General features: G+C 41.1%; 3 protein-coding genes across 6 annotated transcripts in view; 1 reads left to right on the top strand and 2 right to left on the bottom strand.

Moving 5' to 3' along the window:
* ube2o (ubiquitin-conjugating enzyme E2O) overlaps positions 1 to 2,627 on the bottom strand; it is a 37,915-nt gene extending 35,288 nt beyond the window's left edge. For all 3 annotated transcript variants that reach the window (XM_070979636.1, XM_070979621.1, XM_070979627.1), the window contains exon 1: positions 2,075 to 2,627. In XM_070979636.1, coding sequence (XP_070835737.1) covers positions 2,075 to 2,515 — 441 coding nt within the window. In that variant the 5' untranslated portion in view covers positions 2,516 to 2,627. The remainder of the gene's footprint in view (positions 1 to 2,074) is intronic.
* Positions 2,628 to 4,597: 1,970 nt separating this feature from the next.
* Positions 4,598 to 6,816, top strand: aanat1 (arylalkylamine N-acetyltransferase 1). The gene is made up of 3 exons (XM_070980868.1): positions 4,598 to 4,852; positions 5,288 to 5,442; positions 6,406 to 6,816. Exons 1-3 carry the CDS (start codon positions 4,705 to 4,707, stop codon positions 6,709 to 6,711), a joined length of 609 nt encoding a protein of 202 aa, XP_070836969.1. The 5' UTR covers positions 4,598 to 4,704; the 3' UTR covers positions 6,712 to 6,816.
* Positions 6,817 to 7,986: 1,170 nt separating this feature from the next.
* Positions 7,987 to 17,884, bottom strand: part of LOC139343298 (inactive rhomboid protein 2-like) — a 34,301-nt gene continuing 24,403 nt past the window's right edge. For both annotated transcript variants that reach the window (XM_070980845.1, XM_070980853.1), the window contains 3 exons: positions 17,621 to 17,721; positions 16,461 to 16,614; positions 7,987 to 10,500 (listed from right to left, as the gene is read on the bottom strand). In XM_070980845.1, coding sequence (XP_070836946.1) covers positions 10,069 to 10,500; positions 16,461 to 16,614; positions 17,621 to 17,721 — 687 coding nt within the window. In that variant the 3' untranslated portion in view covers positions 7,987 to 10,068. The remainder of the gene's footprint in view (positions 10,501 to 16,460; positions 16,615 to 17,620; positions 17,722 to 17,884) is intronic.

Here is a 17,884-nt window from a genome sequence, read left to right as displayed (position 1 = left end):
ACCTCAAGGGAGACCCTGACAAGTGTGGCACATTTTAAGCATCACTTTTACCTCCTGTGATTGCTCCTGAGGGAAAACATTTTAACGGAGGTGGCACCTGCAGAATAAATATAAGTCAAAATTTTGTAGAAATATCATCTTCACGGTACGCAACTTTGCAGACTGCAGGAAGCATTCATGATTTATTGATTAGAAGCTTCACCATGCATCAGGATATGTACAACCAAGACAGAGTCTACTGAGACGGTGTGTGTGGTTCACGCTGATAAGGAAAAGACAAATAGCACACACACGCTCCATCACAAACCTTCATAAAATATAAACAAAAATACTACAGGATGAAAGCTATACATGCACAGGTCAACACGCTAGAGTATTTGTGGACACTGCCCAGGAATGACACAGCATTAATGGTAAACCTGGTGTGTAAACATCGGCGTCATTGTTTAACAGAGCCTTTGTTGTGACAGAGGCTGAATGACCCTCAGACCAGAACTTTACTCATTTATTTAAGGACAAAGCAAGGGAACAGCGGACCCTAAAAAAAGGCTTCTTCTGGTGCTATCCTGTCTCTCCAAAACAGGCTTATATGAGCTTTTTCCAGACCAGTCCTCTTTAAACCCTGTGACCCTTTTCCACAAATCCCAGGAGAAACTCCTGGTGAATAAAAATGACGACGGACTTCTCTTTACCAAACAGAATTTAATTCATTATTTTGATGTACGGTGAAAGAACCTTGAAAGTTTAAAAGTACTGTTAGGGTTTCAGTAGAGTAAATTATTTATGCCTTTTAAGGTTTGATGGTGAATTAAATCCAAGTCATCAAACTTGCACTACTAATACAATGGGGTTTGAAGCAGGTTGGTCTCCACCTGCTGTCATTAATAAACATCAGTTTGGTGTGATGTGATTAGACAGTGACTACTGATTGCTTACTGTGTATTGTTTGGGCTGTGAGTATCTGTAACTTTCTGCATGTTTACATTCAGGAGTATTTAGATTGTTTTAAACAAGCTGAGGACCAAATGCTGTCACACAAGGATATGCAACAGCACAAATTTGAACATATTTGAGCAGAAACTGTTCTGTCATCTGGTGGAAAATTAACAAACTATTTGTCAATTGTTAAATAATTTAAGCATTTCAGAATAGATATGCTGGTTTTCTTCATCCTCTATTACAGTAAAGCAGATGGAGGGTGTTGGACTGTTGGTTGGACAAAACAAGCAAATTTAATGTGTCACCTTAGACAATTTTTTTGACATTTCATAATTAGCTGCAGCCTTAGAAAGTATAAAAGAATGACCAAAAAAAAAATGGGACAGAGCAAAGAGATCATGTGGATTAGGAGTGCAGCTCTTCAAATGTCATCGTCAAAAGTCAGCCCATAACCCAAATATGGCAAATTGGCAAAACAAGATGTCACAAGTGAACACTGAATCTGGTGAGAGCTTCTGTTATTTATATGTACTAACTGTCTGAAGAAGACGGGTCAGACAGGTCAGAAATAGGAAGCAGATGCATTTGAGATGGGGAACTGAGACATTATGTAAATAATATCGGTGTACTCTCATATAAAAAGCTTAACAACGCTTGATCTCAGGCCATGTCACACCCAGCTGAGGAGCTACACTGAGTCAAGGATGAGCTAATCGATAGGTGTAAGGTTGCTAGCAGGGACCTGCACCTGCCAAAACCTGTAGTTACAGCTACGGACAGAGAGCTGCTCCCTGGCCCGCCAGTCATGTGTATCTGATGCATTAGCGGCTACATGAACGCAGTCAGGTGCGACAACCCCGTTAAACCTGCCAGCACCAGCTGAGTGACATGAGGCTAAGAGCTAAACCGCTAGCTAGCAAGTGTGCTTGAGTGCTAGCCAGTTAGCGGGCTAGGTTATGCGTTTGAGGCAAATGGATTAGGTGAACCTTATCCGTGACTGGTTAGCAAGTCGGCTCTTCTCTTCCAAAAAACACACAAGGGGCGTTAAAACGGACCAGCCCTTACGGCAGGCTGAGGGAACAACCCCGTCTCTGTGTAAACACTTGACACATTAGCTGGTATGTGGAAATGTTACCTTTGTCTCCCTGATGTCCTGCTTCCCTCCTTCAGGGTACCACTGGACGCGGACAAATCCCCTAATGAGAGGCCGACTCGGGGTGTCCACAGCGCTCTCAGTGTCCGAACCACACGGGACTCGTCCTCCTCCTCCACCACCACCAACCCCTCCACCGCCGCCGCCTCTCCCTCCGCCATCGTCGAGGTCCGAGTCTGAGTTAAAATCCTCCTCGCCGTGGATCATCCGGACAAGACCAAACCTGACGGAGCCGCGATACCGCCCAGAGACCAGGTCGTGGGAGAAGAGCAGGCGCTGGGAGCCGTCCGCCGTGGGAGACAGAGCCATGGATGGAGGCTCCGAGCCAGGGCTGGCTGCGGGAGAGAGGCCCGTGGTCGGAGATGCTGCCGCTATTGCTGCGTCCGTTGTGTCCGCCGCATCCGATGCTACGGGCTCCGCCATCGTTGCTGTTGTCAGGGAGTGATGCTTGAGCGCGAGGATGACGGTTGGAATGAAAAAAAAAAAAAAAAACCCCTGTAACCTGGAAGCAGCGAAGTGCACGTGTTTACGTCGGTACGGGGAGCAACGTAACGAGCGCAGTGTGATAGCGTCATCACGCAATACCCTCTAACACCGCTCAGCGGCAGTGTGAGCCACAAACAGTCTTACGCTTGTTCAATTAAAAGTTTTGGTAAGATACGCAGAACTGTAAGTTTAATAAAACTGGGTACTGTTGTAATTGTGAAGAACGCCATTTTAACTACATCTGAATGCAATTCAATTTCACATACATAAAAGGAACGTTTTAAAAGTAATCCCCCAATATAAATCCCTTTTCAAAGTTAAAATGTAACTTATTCTTATGTCTCTTAAGATTGACCATAAACAAAAGATCATACAGACATTAATGCAGTATAAAGAGTTGTTAAGTGAAACTCGTGCTTGCTTGCTTGCTTGCTTGCTTGCGTGCGTGCGTGCGTGCGTGAGTGAGTGACTTTTAATGGGAAATTCCACACCCTCACCCACCCAGAAGAAGTTTTTCTCGGCCGTATATTTACTCAACTATCGTACAATTATAGCTACAATCATACACGCGTGGTTCGCTTCCAATAAGATGAGGTGATTAAAATGAAACATATCTCATATCTGATATAAATAGAAAACAACGTATCTTTATTTAAGACGAATATTCTGGTTTTGCTCTCTCACATCATGACGATTCTAAAATACATTGTTCAGAGCAAGATTTCATTTATATTTTCGGATGTTTGAAGTGTGAAATACGGTGTCAACACAATATGGAACTTCATTCATCTCTCCATCCCTATTTGATTACTCTGATTTTTAATATCAATAGCCATCAATTTGACAAGTAACCGCAGGAAAGGAGAAACTGGCCATCCTTGTTTAATTCCATAACTTGTGTTTAGCGTCTATTACCTGTACACTGGATTTTAGACAAGGGCTTGTAGTTTTTGCCTGTTTATTGTGAATAAAGGCCTATAAGAGATCCCACCACTAAAACATATGGCACTCACATGAGGACAACTTGTTGGGAAACCTGTTGACACATTATCCCAAGAATACTGGAAATCTTCTTATATCTAAAAAGAGTGTGTCGGGAAAAGCTTCGCATAATTTAAGCTCAGTGTTTATCACAAGATGGAGCTTATTTCCAGCCGTGTAACCCTCCCTTCCAAATGGTTCACCTAGTCCTGTTGTCAGATGTCCATAATTGGACCACTCCTGCCTCCTAAATAAAACAAACCACAGATGAAAAATACAACGAAGCACTGAGCTCTGCAGCCATGGCTCCTGGTTTTAAAGTGTGGGTTACATCCTAAGGGGAAGTTTCCTTAAGTTTGGTTTGAGAGGACAACAACTGTCCATAAAACCTAACGGCTACTTGAAATTCTTTACATGGCGTGAACAGAGGTGAGAGGTGAGAAACAAACTCGTATACATCCTGTAATCCTCTTACAGATCTGGAAAATAATTAAGCGTGGAAAGATTGTGGACTCGACTTAAAGGGACAAATGGACAGCCAATGGAAAGTCTCCCTGAGAGAAATCACATGAAGAGTGGTAAGTCCAGTCCTTAAGATGGCCCAGTTAAGCAACAACAGAGAGCACCCAATCTCTTCAGTGTGACAAGCATTAATTGACACTGACATTGATGGTTAATCACAACAATTCGCGCTTTTCCAAGTCTACCACCCACTCTGGTACCCAGGTGAGTCCCTTCATTGACTGTTACACCTGAACTCACTCATGATAATAGGTCTAGGTTGGCGCGAGGGCTCCAACACATGATCAGTAAAATCCAAATCGGCTGCGGGTCTGATGGTGGCATGACGAGGATAATTCTCAACAAACAAATATCCCCCTGACCCCGATTGAATATGTTTATTGTTCATTTCACTCACGGGGAATGGAGAGTCACCCAGCTCGCCTCAGGATTATCGGCAGCCAGCCCTGCGCACCGAGGGTATAAATACGCAGTGCGCCGCTCAGTCCTGTTACGCACGGGTCAGACTTTCAGACGAGGAACTATCCGCGTTAAAGGAGGGGTCAGCAGAAAGGAAGAGAGTGAAGTCTCAGTGCGTTCTTCTTTTCTTTGTGTTCAAATCTTTACGGGGCTAAAATAAGAGCATGTCCGTGGTTAGCGCAGTACCGTTCATGAGGCCGCTCCACATGCGCTCTCCGGTGCCGCGCGGCCGCCGGCACACGCTGCCGGCCAGCGAGTTCCGCTCCCTCAGCCCGGAGGACGCCATCAGTGTTTTCGAGATTGAGAGAGAAGGTAAACAAATCATTTTACCGAATTACATCACGTGTTATTGGTTGTCTTAATAACTTCATCTCAGCTGGTCCCGGCAGTTACGCACGCACGAACTTAGGGGAAAAACATTCATCCAGTCTTATGTTACAGCAGTCTCATTCAAAGTTGCTGAAAAAAGATAAACTGATCATAACTCTATGGGACAAACCACCTCCTTTATTAACACAAATTACATTTAGACTAAAAGTTTATTTTTTTCTAGTGACCATTACCTCCTATAGCCCACTACAAAATTAAGGTGACTAACTCTTTCCTGAATGCACATGTGATATGAGTTCAGGGGGCTTTAACCTTTAACATCCCAGTCAGTCCCGTAGACAACATTATGCCCACATCTCTGTCATGCAGGAGTCTTGATGTATAACATGATCACACTGGTTCTCCTCCTCCACACAGCCTTCATCTCAGTGTCCGGTGAGTGCCCTCTCCACCTGGACGAGGTGCGTCACTTCCTCACCCTGTGCCCTGAGCTGTCTCTTGGCTGGTTCGAGGAAGGACGTCTGGTGGCTTTCATCATCGGCTCACTGTGGGACCAGGAGAGGCTTACCATGGTAAGACAGAGCAGAGGACATCTGGACAGTGATTTACCTCAGGCTGAGCGACTGGCAAGAAAGGTTCACAACAGATTATCAGAGATTTTGACAGATTTAACGGCATATTTATGGTATAAGGTGTTTGAAAATACCACTTGATGACAGGTTCTGAAAAGATTAAGAAGAAAACAAAACATATTTGGTGTGCAGTGCAAGAGATCCAGAGCCCCTGTGAGAAATATATTTGCCTGCTGTTCAAAGACTCCTTTAGTAGTTATTAGACATTATGTCCTTTTTTGAGCATTCTTGTGCTGCAGCAAAACTGAAAAGTGACAGTGACATGCAGGTGGGCATGCTTTTGAGGCTGTCTGCAAAGGTTCTAATCTATGTAAATGTGCAGGGCAGTGCAAAGATATCCACAGAGGACAATGTGCGAAACAACATCCTATGTCCACTGACTCTGGTGCAAGCACAAACACTTAATGTTCACAGGGAGGATTGAATCATAGCTTTAAGTGAACAGTGGCCACTGCGACCACAAGTGGCAGTTACAGGATGACAGAACACCCTAAGATGTACTGTAACAATAGAGGAAAATCACAAAGTCAGCCAAGTTTCTCAATAATGTTTATTGCATTGTAATATCAGCAAAAGTCTGCAAACATTAGCTACCATAAGCTACTGGTCATACCAGACCAAGGCTGTAGCAGGAAAAGCTCTGCGTGTGTTGCACTGAGCAAAGGTGCATTGTATGCTTTTGAATTCAGTTTTTTTCTTTTACGGGAGAAAAAAGGGTGTTATTTCTTAAATTTGCCAAAGAGCAGTGAGAAAACTGCCCTCTGCAGGGTCTTTTTTTTTTTTTTTTTTTTTTTAGAATTGTTTGTCCCTTCAGTATCAAGTATTTATAGGTAAAACTTGTCAGGTTTCTCAACAACACAGACTTCACTTGTTCTTACACGTCTTCCCTCCACTGTTTTCCAGGATGCCCTGACTCTCCATAAGCCTCACGGAACCACTGTCCACATCCACGTCCTGGCTGTCCACCGGACCTTCCGCCAGCAGGGCAAAGGCTCCATCCTGATGTGGCGCTACCTACAATACCTCCGTTGCCTGCCCTACGTCCGGCGCGCTGTGCTCATGTGTGAAGACTTTCTTGTTCCCTTCTACCAGAAGTCAGGCTTCAAGCTGCAGGGCCCCAGTGAGATCACAGTGGGGCCACTCACCTTCATTGAGATGTTCTACCCAGTCAGGGGCCATGCCTTCATGCGTCGTAACAGTGGCTGTTGAGGACAGAGGGACTTAATGTGGATTCTCCTTGGCTGTAAGTGGCAGTGGGACCTCTACCCTTAGAAACAGGATGAGGGGATGTCTGACTAGCTTTGTTGTGCGCGATCAACTAACAGAGTGTTTGTGATCATTGCTATGAGGCTTGTTCAGCAGACAGTGAGGTGTGTGTTCAGTCTGCAAAGAGCTGAAAAACAAAGAGCTGCCATCCAGCTGCCAACAACAGCTGTTTGGAAAAGTGGTGCGAAACTACAAATATACCGATGTGTAGTTTAGCATGAGTAAAGCATGCTATCAAAATCATTAGACCAAAGTCCTGAAAGAATGTAAACACGTTTCAAATTTCCATTTCGTTTTTTTTATAAAGCCATTTTATTTTTATTTTGATACATTTATTATTGTATTAAATAGAACGCAGCTGCCTTGTTTCTTTCTTTGCCCTTTTTTATATTTGTTATTTTACCAGTCTTTCTGGCTCTGTATAAAGCCAAAAGGATGACTTTTAGTCAATAAAAAAAACAAAACAAACAAAAATCTGCCCATGATTAATGCACTCTGTCCTGTATGGTGTTGTACAAACAGTATGCCTTTCGCAGCAGCTTTAGAAGATTCTCATTTATGTTACATGTTGTACAAGTATGATAATGGTGAATCATTACGGCAACATAAACAGTTAAATAAAACTACAAAGGAAGGGACATCAGCAATCAAACAGATTGGTGACAGAAGTGGTCTCGTCTGTCACCACCAGTGACCGTTACAAAAGCCTGGTGTGTACAGTGTGTCTTGTATTTAAAAGAACAAAATATAACCTTTAAGAGAACAAAACTTCGAGTAATGTATGTACCCATAAAATCACCAATTCAATATTTAGATATCCTTAATATATGTGCTTTCAAAGTACCTCCTTGATGATCTCCTCTCTCCTTTTCCTGCGTGTCTACCACCTCTGCCTCCCAAAGTCTTGAATCGACAAATGGGCTTTTTTTTTTTTTTTTTGGGGGGGGGGGTTAAATAAGGTTTTGTTCTTAAAATAATAAAGGCTCTATTTTCTAGCAAGTCTGCTTTTTGGTCTTTGTATTTACAATCTACCTTGAAAGCAGAATTTGCACTTATTCTCACTTCAAAGTAAAAGTTCATGTTCTCTTTTAAGGTCAAAGCTATCAGTGGTGGAGTGTGAAAAGTAAGGAAAATGTAGAGACTGATGACAGGCAAAATGAGTTTTGATGTCAGAAACTCTCTTCACTGTAACACTGCACACATAACCCCATTATTATTAGAGTGGCATTTATTTTGACACGACTGCTTTAACATAAATTTTAACAAACACAACTGAAGCGAAACCGAACAGTACCTTGACCATGGACTGAAATTCATTTAAACTTCCTCTTTTTATTTCAATAAATAGAAAAGGCTGAAATAATTTGGTCCCAATGCAAACACAGCTGCATACAGTCATGATTGGAGATTCGTGTCGTTATTATAGTTCAGATCAAACCCTCATGTTTAAAAAGGCACAGCAAAGAGGTTTCTGACAAAGAGGTGGATGTTATGGTTCACACTTTTCAGGGCAGAGTCCTATGTTTTGAAACAGATGACCTTCACAATCAAAAGACAGTGTTAAAACAAATTGAAATATCTGAATTGTCCAACACACGACCCATTCTGCATGTTTTTGAACAACTCATGTTCTTAACACCAGATGATTAGTGAGTCAGTCCCACAGACAAACTCCCATAATCTCATAACTCACTTAGTAACACACATAATCCTCCACACAACAGTCATTACTGTGGCTTTCCTAACAGCTGGGGTCAACACATGCCAGAACCCCAAACAACAACAAACTAGATCTGAGCCAAAATCCGGGGGAAGTGATTGACTTTGTCCGGAACCCACCAGAACAGCAACAATCTAATGTGGGTTATGGAGCACAACCCAAGCAATCATCTGTTATAGTCCAGACAAATGACGAGTACAAAAGCATGGAAGCGTGGAAGAAGACTTTGTCTAGGTTTAGCCTGAATGTGCCTGTTTGAGGAAAATCCTGTGTACAGCAACACTACTGTTTCAAAAAGTTTAAAATCATCTTTCTTACACTGGTTTTTTGTCATGGAAAGCATTCACAACTGTAAATGGTAAAAGCAAAGCCTTTCACGGTGTATTACATAAACATTAAGGCTCAGGTGAAACATAAATTACATCTTGTGATTCTATAACTGTTTCACAGAGTCAAAAAAATACAGTACAATGATTTGGATTTTGATTCAACAAAGAACGCCTGTTCAGACACTTACTCCAAGAATAAATATTATTTTCATGATTGTTTTTAGAGTAAATCTACAAAATGGTTTAGGCACCACTGTGTTATCAGACAAAGATGAGACATTGTAAGCTTCACTGAGAACCTGTGTTTGTGGCAGTGACACAAAGTGACTGTGAAAAACAACATGCATATATATCCACAGTATTTGATGTTGCTTTGGTAGGTTAGGGTCAGAAATTTGTTCACCAGCACTCTGTTAGTTGATCATAGGCAGTATGCAAAAGTAAACTGAGGCATCTTTGAAAAATGGCATAGGCTGGTTAAGGCAACTAATGGTTTTGGATAGAAATCTTACCTTAATCAACCACTGATATTTAAATATTCCAGCTGCACAGTTAATACTTGGAACACATTGTTACCTTTAGCACAACATTTCACTGCTTCAAAGAATGAGGACATGCCAAATGCATCCATAAAAAAAAGAGCTTTTTTTTTTTTTTAAGTTTTAAAGTAAAGTTTTTAACTCTGTAAGCAATTCACCAGACAGTGAAAAGCAGTAGACCTGAAGGACAGCTTTTGTAGTGTTAAAGGAAGTGTTACAAGAATAAGTAGTAAGATGCCCACTGTGACATCGGTCTTCATTTTCACCTCAGCTGTTTGTCATCAACGGAATTAAAGGGAAAAAGTGACTGTAGGCCAGAGATGCCCGTGTCTTCTTCTATCTTCTTTAGATTTACACAACTTTTTATGAACTGCAGGAACCAGACAGTCTCGGTCTGTAGATATTCTCCTCCAGGTCTACTCAGCTCTTCGCAGTTTGGATGTCCAGAGTATCTTTTCCTACCCTCTGATTCTGAGGACCACCTAGCCCATTAGCAAATTAACATGGCAGGTGGTGCCAAACTCTACTGAGGATTCAAAATTATGAAAGTACCCAAGTCAGAAGGCTGAGGAAAAGACACTGATCCAGTTCATGATTGCCATATCCTTAAAAGACCTGACCTGAAAACAGATGATCTAGTCATTGGCTACTAGATGGCAAATCAGTAGCAGAGACGCTGTGGCCATCTTAGACATCGTGAGTAGCCTAGAGACTAGTGCACCACATCGGCAATGTTGTGGTCTATGTCGTACTTCTCACAGAACTTGCTTGTGAAGGGCAGGCAGGTGAGATGCTCCAGCCAGTGCCAGTTAATTGGGTAAATATAAAACCAAACGATGAGGGAAGAGAACAGCCCGGTGTAGGCCACCAATGAGACAGCAATGAGGATACGTTTCCGGTACTTGTCAAAAGTGCCGAAGGTGACGTAGGGCAGAAAGGCAAAGGACAGCAGCAGGCCGCTGAGGAAACCAAAGATATGGGCGATGTTGTCAATCCATGGCAGCAGGCCACACAGGAAGAGGAAGAGAACGATGCCCAACAGTTTGAGAAAGGCCTTCCATGGTTTCTCCAGCATCTGCCAACCTTGAAACAGCTCAACGAACAGGCAAGCAAGGAGTCCAAACTGAGACCCTGCTGGACCCACCTGCAGTGAGAGAACAAGAGGAAAAGACAAGTCAGAGACAATCCCACAATTCAATTTAACAAATGGCCAATTAGTTTCAGCCCTAATAAAATGATGAAAGAGTTCTATATTCTCACTTAGAAAAAAAACCCACATTGCGTAAACAAAAGACTCATGTATGAATGAGCATTGGACAAGTGCATATGACACACATCACCTCTGATGTGTACCAGACATAAAATGCATACATCCTGCTTACTGGTGACACAGCAATATTGTTCACTTACATTTGCTTCAAATAGCAACAATTTGTATTCTGAACGGTGAGTGCCTACTCCACTTTGGTCGATACCGCGGGGCTAGTAGGCTGAATGGATTTGACTGCAAAATTGTCCAATGGGACTATATTATATTATGATCTATGAGGTAAAATACAAATTTCCATGCAGAAAAAGACAATTAAACTCTTACATGTGCTTATGTTGTTTGCCCACTGCAGCAGAGGAAAGACTCATAATAAGAGCATTTATAATGTTTTGCGAAGACAGACTCACATTATTTGTGTCTTGCAAAATTCAGTGCATGGTTGTACAGCAACAGAGGTTTAAAGTCAAACTGAAATCGCATTTGTCATCTCTTTTTTAATCAGCAAATAAAGTCAACGTGTTTTTTAAACGTACTATTAATAGTTTTCATTATTAAAATGAAGAAAAAAGGTTTTGGGGGAAATCTCAGTGATGCTCCTTTTTGTCTCAGCCAGCTGGAGGGACGTGTCCTTGTCTATTTGACACTGAAAGTGTGGAGGGCGAGAGACAAAGTAAACAAACTTGTGCTGTAGCTACATGTCATGGGCAGACAGCATGTTCTGACAGCGTGTTGTTAGTGGTTTTGAAGAGACCACACCAGCACCAAGCTGGACCAAAGAAATACTTTTGCAGGTAAGTTTATATGCTATCCTGGTGTCACTGAGCAGCTAACAAGCCATCTAGCCTACAAACTGATGTTAACAGTTTTTCTAAGTATTAATAGAGGAGAACACAGGACAAGTTATTCATAGAACAAATATGTGTTCTGTAGCAGAGAGAGAGAGAGAAAAAAAAAAACACAGTTGAACTGTGACCAGATTGCTAAATCTTGGCAACAAGATACTGAGACAGTATTTAAGGTAACAATTAGATTAACTCATTGTGACTCCTGCTAGGAGACCTAATCCTTACCCATGGAAAGTACTCATAGGTAATTAATGAGTGTGGGATAATAACAATGTCTTTCTCTCTGGTCACAATATGACAAATTATTCTCAATAGAAAAACAGAAATATTGCATTAATTAAAGTTTTCAATTGGGGCTCTGTAGTGATTATGAAACCTGATGAAGATGTTGTTCATGCTTAATGTACAAATGCAGGTTGAGCTACATGCAGTCTCTCTTAATTTTAGATCTAGTTCTGTGGAAGAACTACAGTATGAGCCTGGGGTCAGGCAGTAAAGGTGAGCAGATTAGAGTGACGTCAGTGCTGAGTTTGGAGGCTTGGCCTGGTCAGAGGCAGATGGCTAATCTGTGAAGACATTAAACTCCCACAAACAGAAAAACAGCATGGCACACCACTCCACCCACACACCTTAGACGCACAGGCCGACACGTTCCTAACATGCGCCATGGTCGCTCATCGTTGGTTCATCATTGGTTCAGGTATTAGGCACTGAAACAGGTGTTATGGGATAGGGCAGTGACATCATGCCGTCATTACCATGATGAAAGTTTCAGCATATTAATGTGCTTTGCTGTGGCAGGGTTAATGTGGAGGGAGAAGGCTACACGCATCGCAGAACTGGAGTTACAACCACTAACTACTACTTTCCTCTCTATAACACTGACTCCAGTAACATGATGCTATTACCCATCATTTTTCATTTTCAAAAATGTTTTCTCTATGCATGCTCACCCCCTTGAGATACACCAAGATGTTTTCCTGGAAAGATGTAACACTTGGGTCCACATTTGGTCATTTATATGGACTCACTTTAGTAACTTTTCCACTGATCCATCAGGGGGCATTGACAAACTTCAAAGGCTTGTTAACCTTCAGTTTGCTCTATACATTTCAGGTGCAGGAGGCTACTTTTATTCAAGTAAAGCATTTCACCATGGATTTCCTACAGTGAGGGGAACCACAGTCACGCATTACCTTGTTCACTTCAACTAACACCAGTTTAGCTTCTTGCCAGCTCACATGTTCTCAACCAGTGTATCCGGAGACAGACTGACTGTCCTTCTCATCCTAAATCCTCCAAGCAAGTGACACGTTTAATCTCACTTACACTTCCAGGTGACCAGTTCTAGAGTCCATAAAACTTATTTACTTAAATGCACAGCATGCGATTTCTGCCACGAGGGGTCTCTCTCAATTCAAACAATGAAAACAAAAGATATAGTTTGATGACGTCATGAAGTACAATGGGACCATGGAAGTTGTCGTCTTCCTTGTTCAACAATCACCATTGCTGATGAAAATATATTTGATGTGACTCAGGCTGAAATGTTGACAGACAAGGCAATGTTTTAAAGATTTATATACATTAAATTCAGTCATGTTCGCCAACTTCCTTCCTCACTCTCTTCCCATCTTGCCTTAGACAGCAGGCCAAATGAAACATTACTTTAACCTTGAACTAAATTACAGATTTTCTGGGTTTGAATATTGTTAGAAACATTTGGGAGAAAATACACAACTCATGACAAGACCATTTCCAAACACTTGGGACACCGTGTAAAATGTAAATAGAAATGGATGCTGGCATAGACCACAGGACAGTTTTCTTGTCTTAAATGAGCTCGGGACCAAAGAACGTGGCTGCGTATCTGGATCTGGTTTATATACGGTCTCTTCTTTGCATGGTGCAGTTTCCATTTTAGATTTGTTCATGCAGTGACAAACTGTGTTCACATACGAAGGTTTTTGGAAATGTTCTTGAGACCATGCAGTGATGTTCACGACAGGATTGTGCCCATTTCCAATGCAGTGCCGTCTGAGGCCTGAAGATTAAAATCCATCCAATATCAGTTTTCAGTCCTTTGGGTAGAGCGATTTCTTTCAATTCTCTGAATCTTTTAATGAAAGACTTCAGGATGCTCTTTTTATACTGAATCATGTTACTCACCTGTTGCCAGTTAAATACATTTGTGAAATGTTCCACCAGGTGTTTTCTTTTAGAAATTTAACAACTTTTCCGGTCTTTTGCTGCCAATTTCTGTGCTTTTTCGAAACATGTTGCTGGCATCAAATTGTAAATGATGATAGAATTTTCAAAAACAATGAAGCTTCTCAGTTTAAACATTTGATATGTTGTCTTTGTGCTATTTCCAATGACATATTTTCAGTGTCTTGCAAATCATCACATTCTGTTTCTATTTACGGTTTACACAGCATCCTAACTTTTTTGGAAACAGGACTTTAACATAGTTGTAGTTGTTTTTAGGTATTTTAATTCAGAAATGTTACTAATTGTGCTTTTAAGTGATATAGTAGGACATCATTGTCAATTCAACAGATATAAAATGTAAATTAATAGAAGAGTATTTTACTTTACTGAAACATAGATTGTTATAAAGTAATATCCATATATGACAATTTTATTTTTTATTTCAGCTTTTCCTTGTTTTCTTTTTTTTATTATTATTTTTTGGGGCTTTTCTAGCCTTTATTATTATTATAGAGATAGCTGAAGGTATGACAGGAAAGGGGATAGAGAGAGAGGGGATGACATGCAGCAAATGTCCATTTAATTAATTTGCTTGAATAACAGTCTACTCAGTTCCTGAGATTTATGACTTTTTATGCTTTTTTTCAAAGAGCAAATGAAACTGATGTTAACGTTGTCTTTCTGCAGGGTTTTAGGAGTGGAAACTGAAACTGCTGTGCTGTAACATTTCTTCAAATCTGCTTTGTGCGAATTTTCATTATTCTGGTCGCAGCTGTTGTATGAGTCATTAATGCCCAAGCCACAGGGGCTCCTTAACTCAACAGTTAAAGGATAATCCACTTAAACTGCCTCCTTAAGTGGCTTGACCACCCTGTGTTGTGCCTTGCATGTGCTTCCTTTAGTTATTCCTGGTGTAAGAAGACCTATGAGCTGGTCAGTGCTAAGGAGAGCTGGACGGTGGGATTTCTGGCTCTCACGTCAAGGCACGTCAAACTGTGGGCTGCCTCATGTCACACCACGTAGATATCGGACGACACCAATTACAGCCGGCTTATGAAGAAGAAAACAGATAACGTGATGACATCAGGACATAAACACACAGGGCAAGAAGCAGAATAAAATTCAGATTAATTATTTGCCAGTTGTAAAAACAAATTACTTGTTGTGTTGGGTAACAGATAAAACATTGCCAAGTCATTCCCCCTTATATAAAAAAGGAACTTTTACAGCATGCAGATGTGGCAGGATGAACCTTTTGTGTTTATAAAGGTGTACAGACCAGAAGCATCATCAGACACGTCTAGTCTTTGCAACAATTGTCTTTGTTTAAAAGTGAAAATGTAATCCCATTCACTAAGTACAATAGTAGTGGCCTTTGTCAACCCACACAATGGCATTAGCCTAATCTCTTAAAGGGGTAAGTGGGCTTTACAGAGAGACACTGAAGAGACGTGCCAGTGAAAAGTAGGTAATCCAGACTGTGTTCTTTTCACAGGCTGAGTCATTTGCACAGCTCAACATGTTGTTTTTTGCAAATATTACACTATTAATTAGAAAAGATTATACTTGATTCCATTCATAGAGTTACTCCAACAAAGGACAGAGGTGTTGCTGTAGTTTCATGCTTTCTGAAATGACAGCTAATAAAATCAGTTGATCTGGTTCATACTGAGGGCATAAAAACATATGTCTAATTGTCTCAGATGCATGTGCAGACATCACCTACGATAGTATTTAGTTGTAGTTGACTCAGCAACCTCTCTTTCTCATGTGAATTTACACACACATGCACACTCTTAATCTTGTGTGCTGAGAGGATTGTTTCAACTTACCATCAGCACATCAGACAGGACATTATGGAGTAGATTAAGTATGAAGTACGTCCAAATAAAACATATGAAGGTTCATCGCACAGGCATGAAGACAGGTGTATGTCATAAACCCAAAATCATCCTGTGTGTGCTGCTGTCTAACAATCAAAAGTGACCACACACACACACACACACACACACACACACACACACACACACACACACACACACACACACACACACACACACACACACACACACACACACACACACACACACACACACATCTAGACATTGGCAGTTAGGTAGGTCTGCTCTAATAATCCCCTGTATGAGAAACTCCCCTCCAATGAGCGAACTATGATAAACTGAGCTAAGCCAAGCTATAGTTACAACGGAAATGTTTAAATTGTTTAGATATTTTCACTTTTTGATCAACACTTTGCAACATCATAAAAAGCTACTGCAACATGTGCGAAAAAGGCTGTCTTGGTTCATGTGGCATTTTCAGACCAGATTTAGATGCTATGAACTCTAAATAAAGTGGAAAATGCACCAGGTACAACAGCCTGACAAAGCTTTGAGTCTTTTAATTCATTCAAGGAATGTAAAAAGATTCTCACATTTGTCTCATAGTTTGACAACCAAGATGTTTGATCCCTCTTTTGTGTTTGTAGCTGTGCATATCGTTAGCCTCATAGCATAATTGCCTAAGTCATTTTTTGGCCAAATTGAGATATCTGCCTAACTCTACTCTCCTGACACTGCTGCTTCATCCTGCCTTATCGCCCGAAAAATCTTAAAATATGACTTAGGCAATTATGCTATGAGGCTAACGATATGCAAAGTTTACCAGCTTTACTCATGCATTTGCTGCCTCATGTTAGCGCCTGCTAACTGATATTTTATTTTTTTTGGAGCCTATAAGTGTGCACTTTATTTGTTTGTATTCATGTGAAGAACTCACCTCAGCTCTGTAGGGCAGGAACAAGGCAGAGGCCAGGTTTCCAGTGATACCACTGAGGACATAGATTATGGAGATGCGGACCCAACCTGCCAGCTTCTCCAGGTCTCTCAGTATGGTCATCTGGAACACCACTGACACAACACAGTGTAATAGCCTACACACACACACACACACACACACACACACACACACACACACACACACACACACACACACACACACACACGATTATTAGGAGTTCATTGACATATTTCATTGAGCAGTAGGTTGCATCAATTCCAAAAACCTCTATTCCATATCACTGCAGAGGAAGAGAGCACAACAAGATGTTATAATTAATAGAGTGCCAGTCAAACCTCAAATGGTGAAAAAAAAAAATATAGGAGGTAGAAATGTAGAAATGTTAGTTTCATGTATTGATGTGAGGAAGGCTACATCAGATCTGAGTGGACGGATGAGGAGACATTTTAATCTGCAAAATAACACAAAGATAATAAGACAAAGATGTGTCCATCTCTCATTAAACACATAAACTATTTTCAAAGAGGACTAAAACCACCTCAAGCAAGCATGCAACTTTTTTTTTGCAAAATGAAGAAACTTTTTTCAAATTTTGTAGTTTGCGATTCGCATTATGTCAAGTATGCATTGTTTTCCATTAAACTTCCTTGGCCTGTTTGTTTCCTTGTTTTCAAAGCAGACCTGAGGGATTTCCCATGTGCCTAGTATTAGCACTAAGTATCAATATTCACGTGAGCAAACAGCTCACGAGTGTTGGGGCTTCATTTAGAAATATTTCATTAGGTTTGAATTCTTGAGTATGTTGACATAATCCACAAACTTCACTTAACAATCATTCATAGCAAATGACTGAAAGAAGGAAAAGTTCTGAGGGAAGAGTTTGTGTCGATTGAAATTCCCCCAGTTCAAGAGCAACAACCCTGCTTAATCTGCACATTGTACATTTATCACTTATGAAGTGTTACATCTATACTGACTCAGCTGGATCATTTATTGCTAATGACAATATCAGTACAGTATAGTAACTGTGACAGAAAACAAACAAAAAAGAAACATAATTACAGAGGCTGATATTAATTTGTTCAAAAATGTTTGGTAGAAGAGAATTCAAATCCCTGTCAAGGAATGTTTGTGCATACCCAGCATGGAGGAACAGAGAGAGCCAGAGACGGTAGAACTGATCAGGGACATCAGGGTTGAGGAAGGGCAGCAAACCACAGACATCATCCAAACAGTGCACCTGTGCAAGAGTAGTGTGTGAGTTCAGAAATACGCTGACACACTAACAGATACACATGCATGCATTCATGCACAGACTCACACACACACACACACACACACACACACACACACACACACACACACACACACACACACACACACACACACACACACACACACAC

The sequence above is a fragment of the Chaetodon trifascialis genome, chromosome 2, assembly GCF_039877785.1.
Source record: "Chaetodon trifascialis isolate fChaTrf1 chromosome 2, fChaTrf1.hap1, whole genome shotgun sequence".
NCBI classification, from domain to species: Eukaryota; Metazoa; Chordata; class Actinopteri; order Chaetodontiformes; family Chaetodontidae; genus Chaetodon; species Chaetodon trifascialis.
The sequence above is the reverse complement of the archived record's forward strand: the minus strand, read 5'-3'. Positions and strand labels throughout refer to the sequence as shown.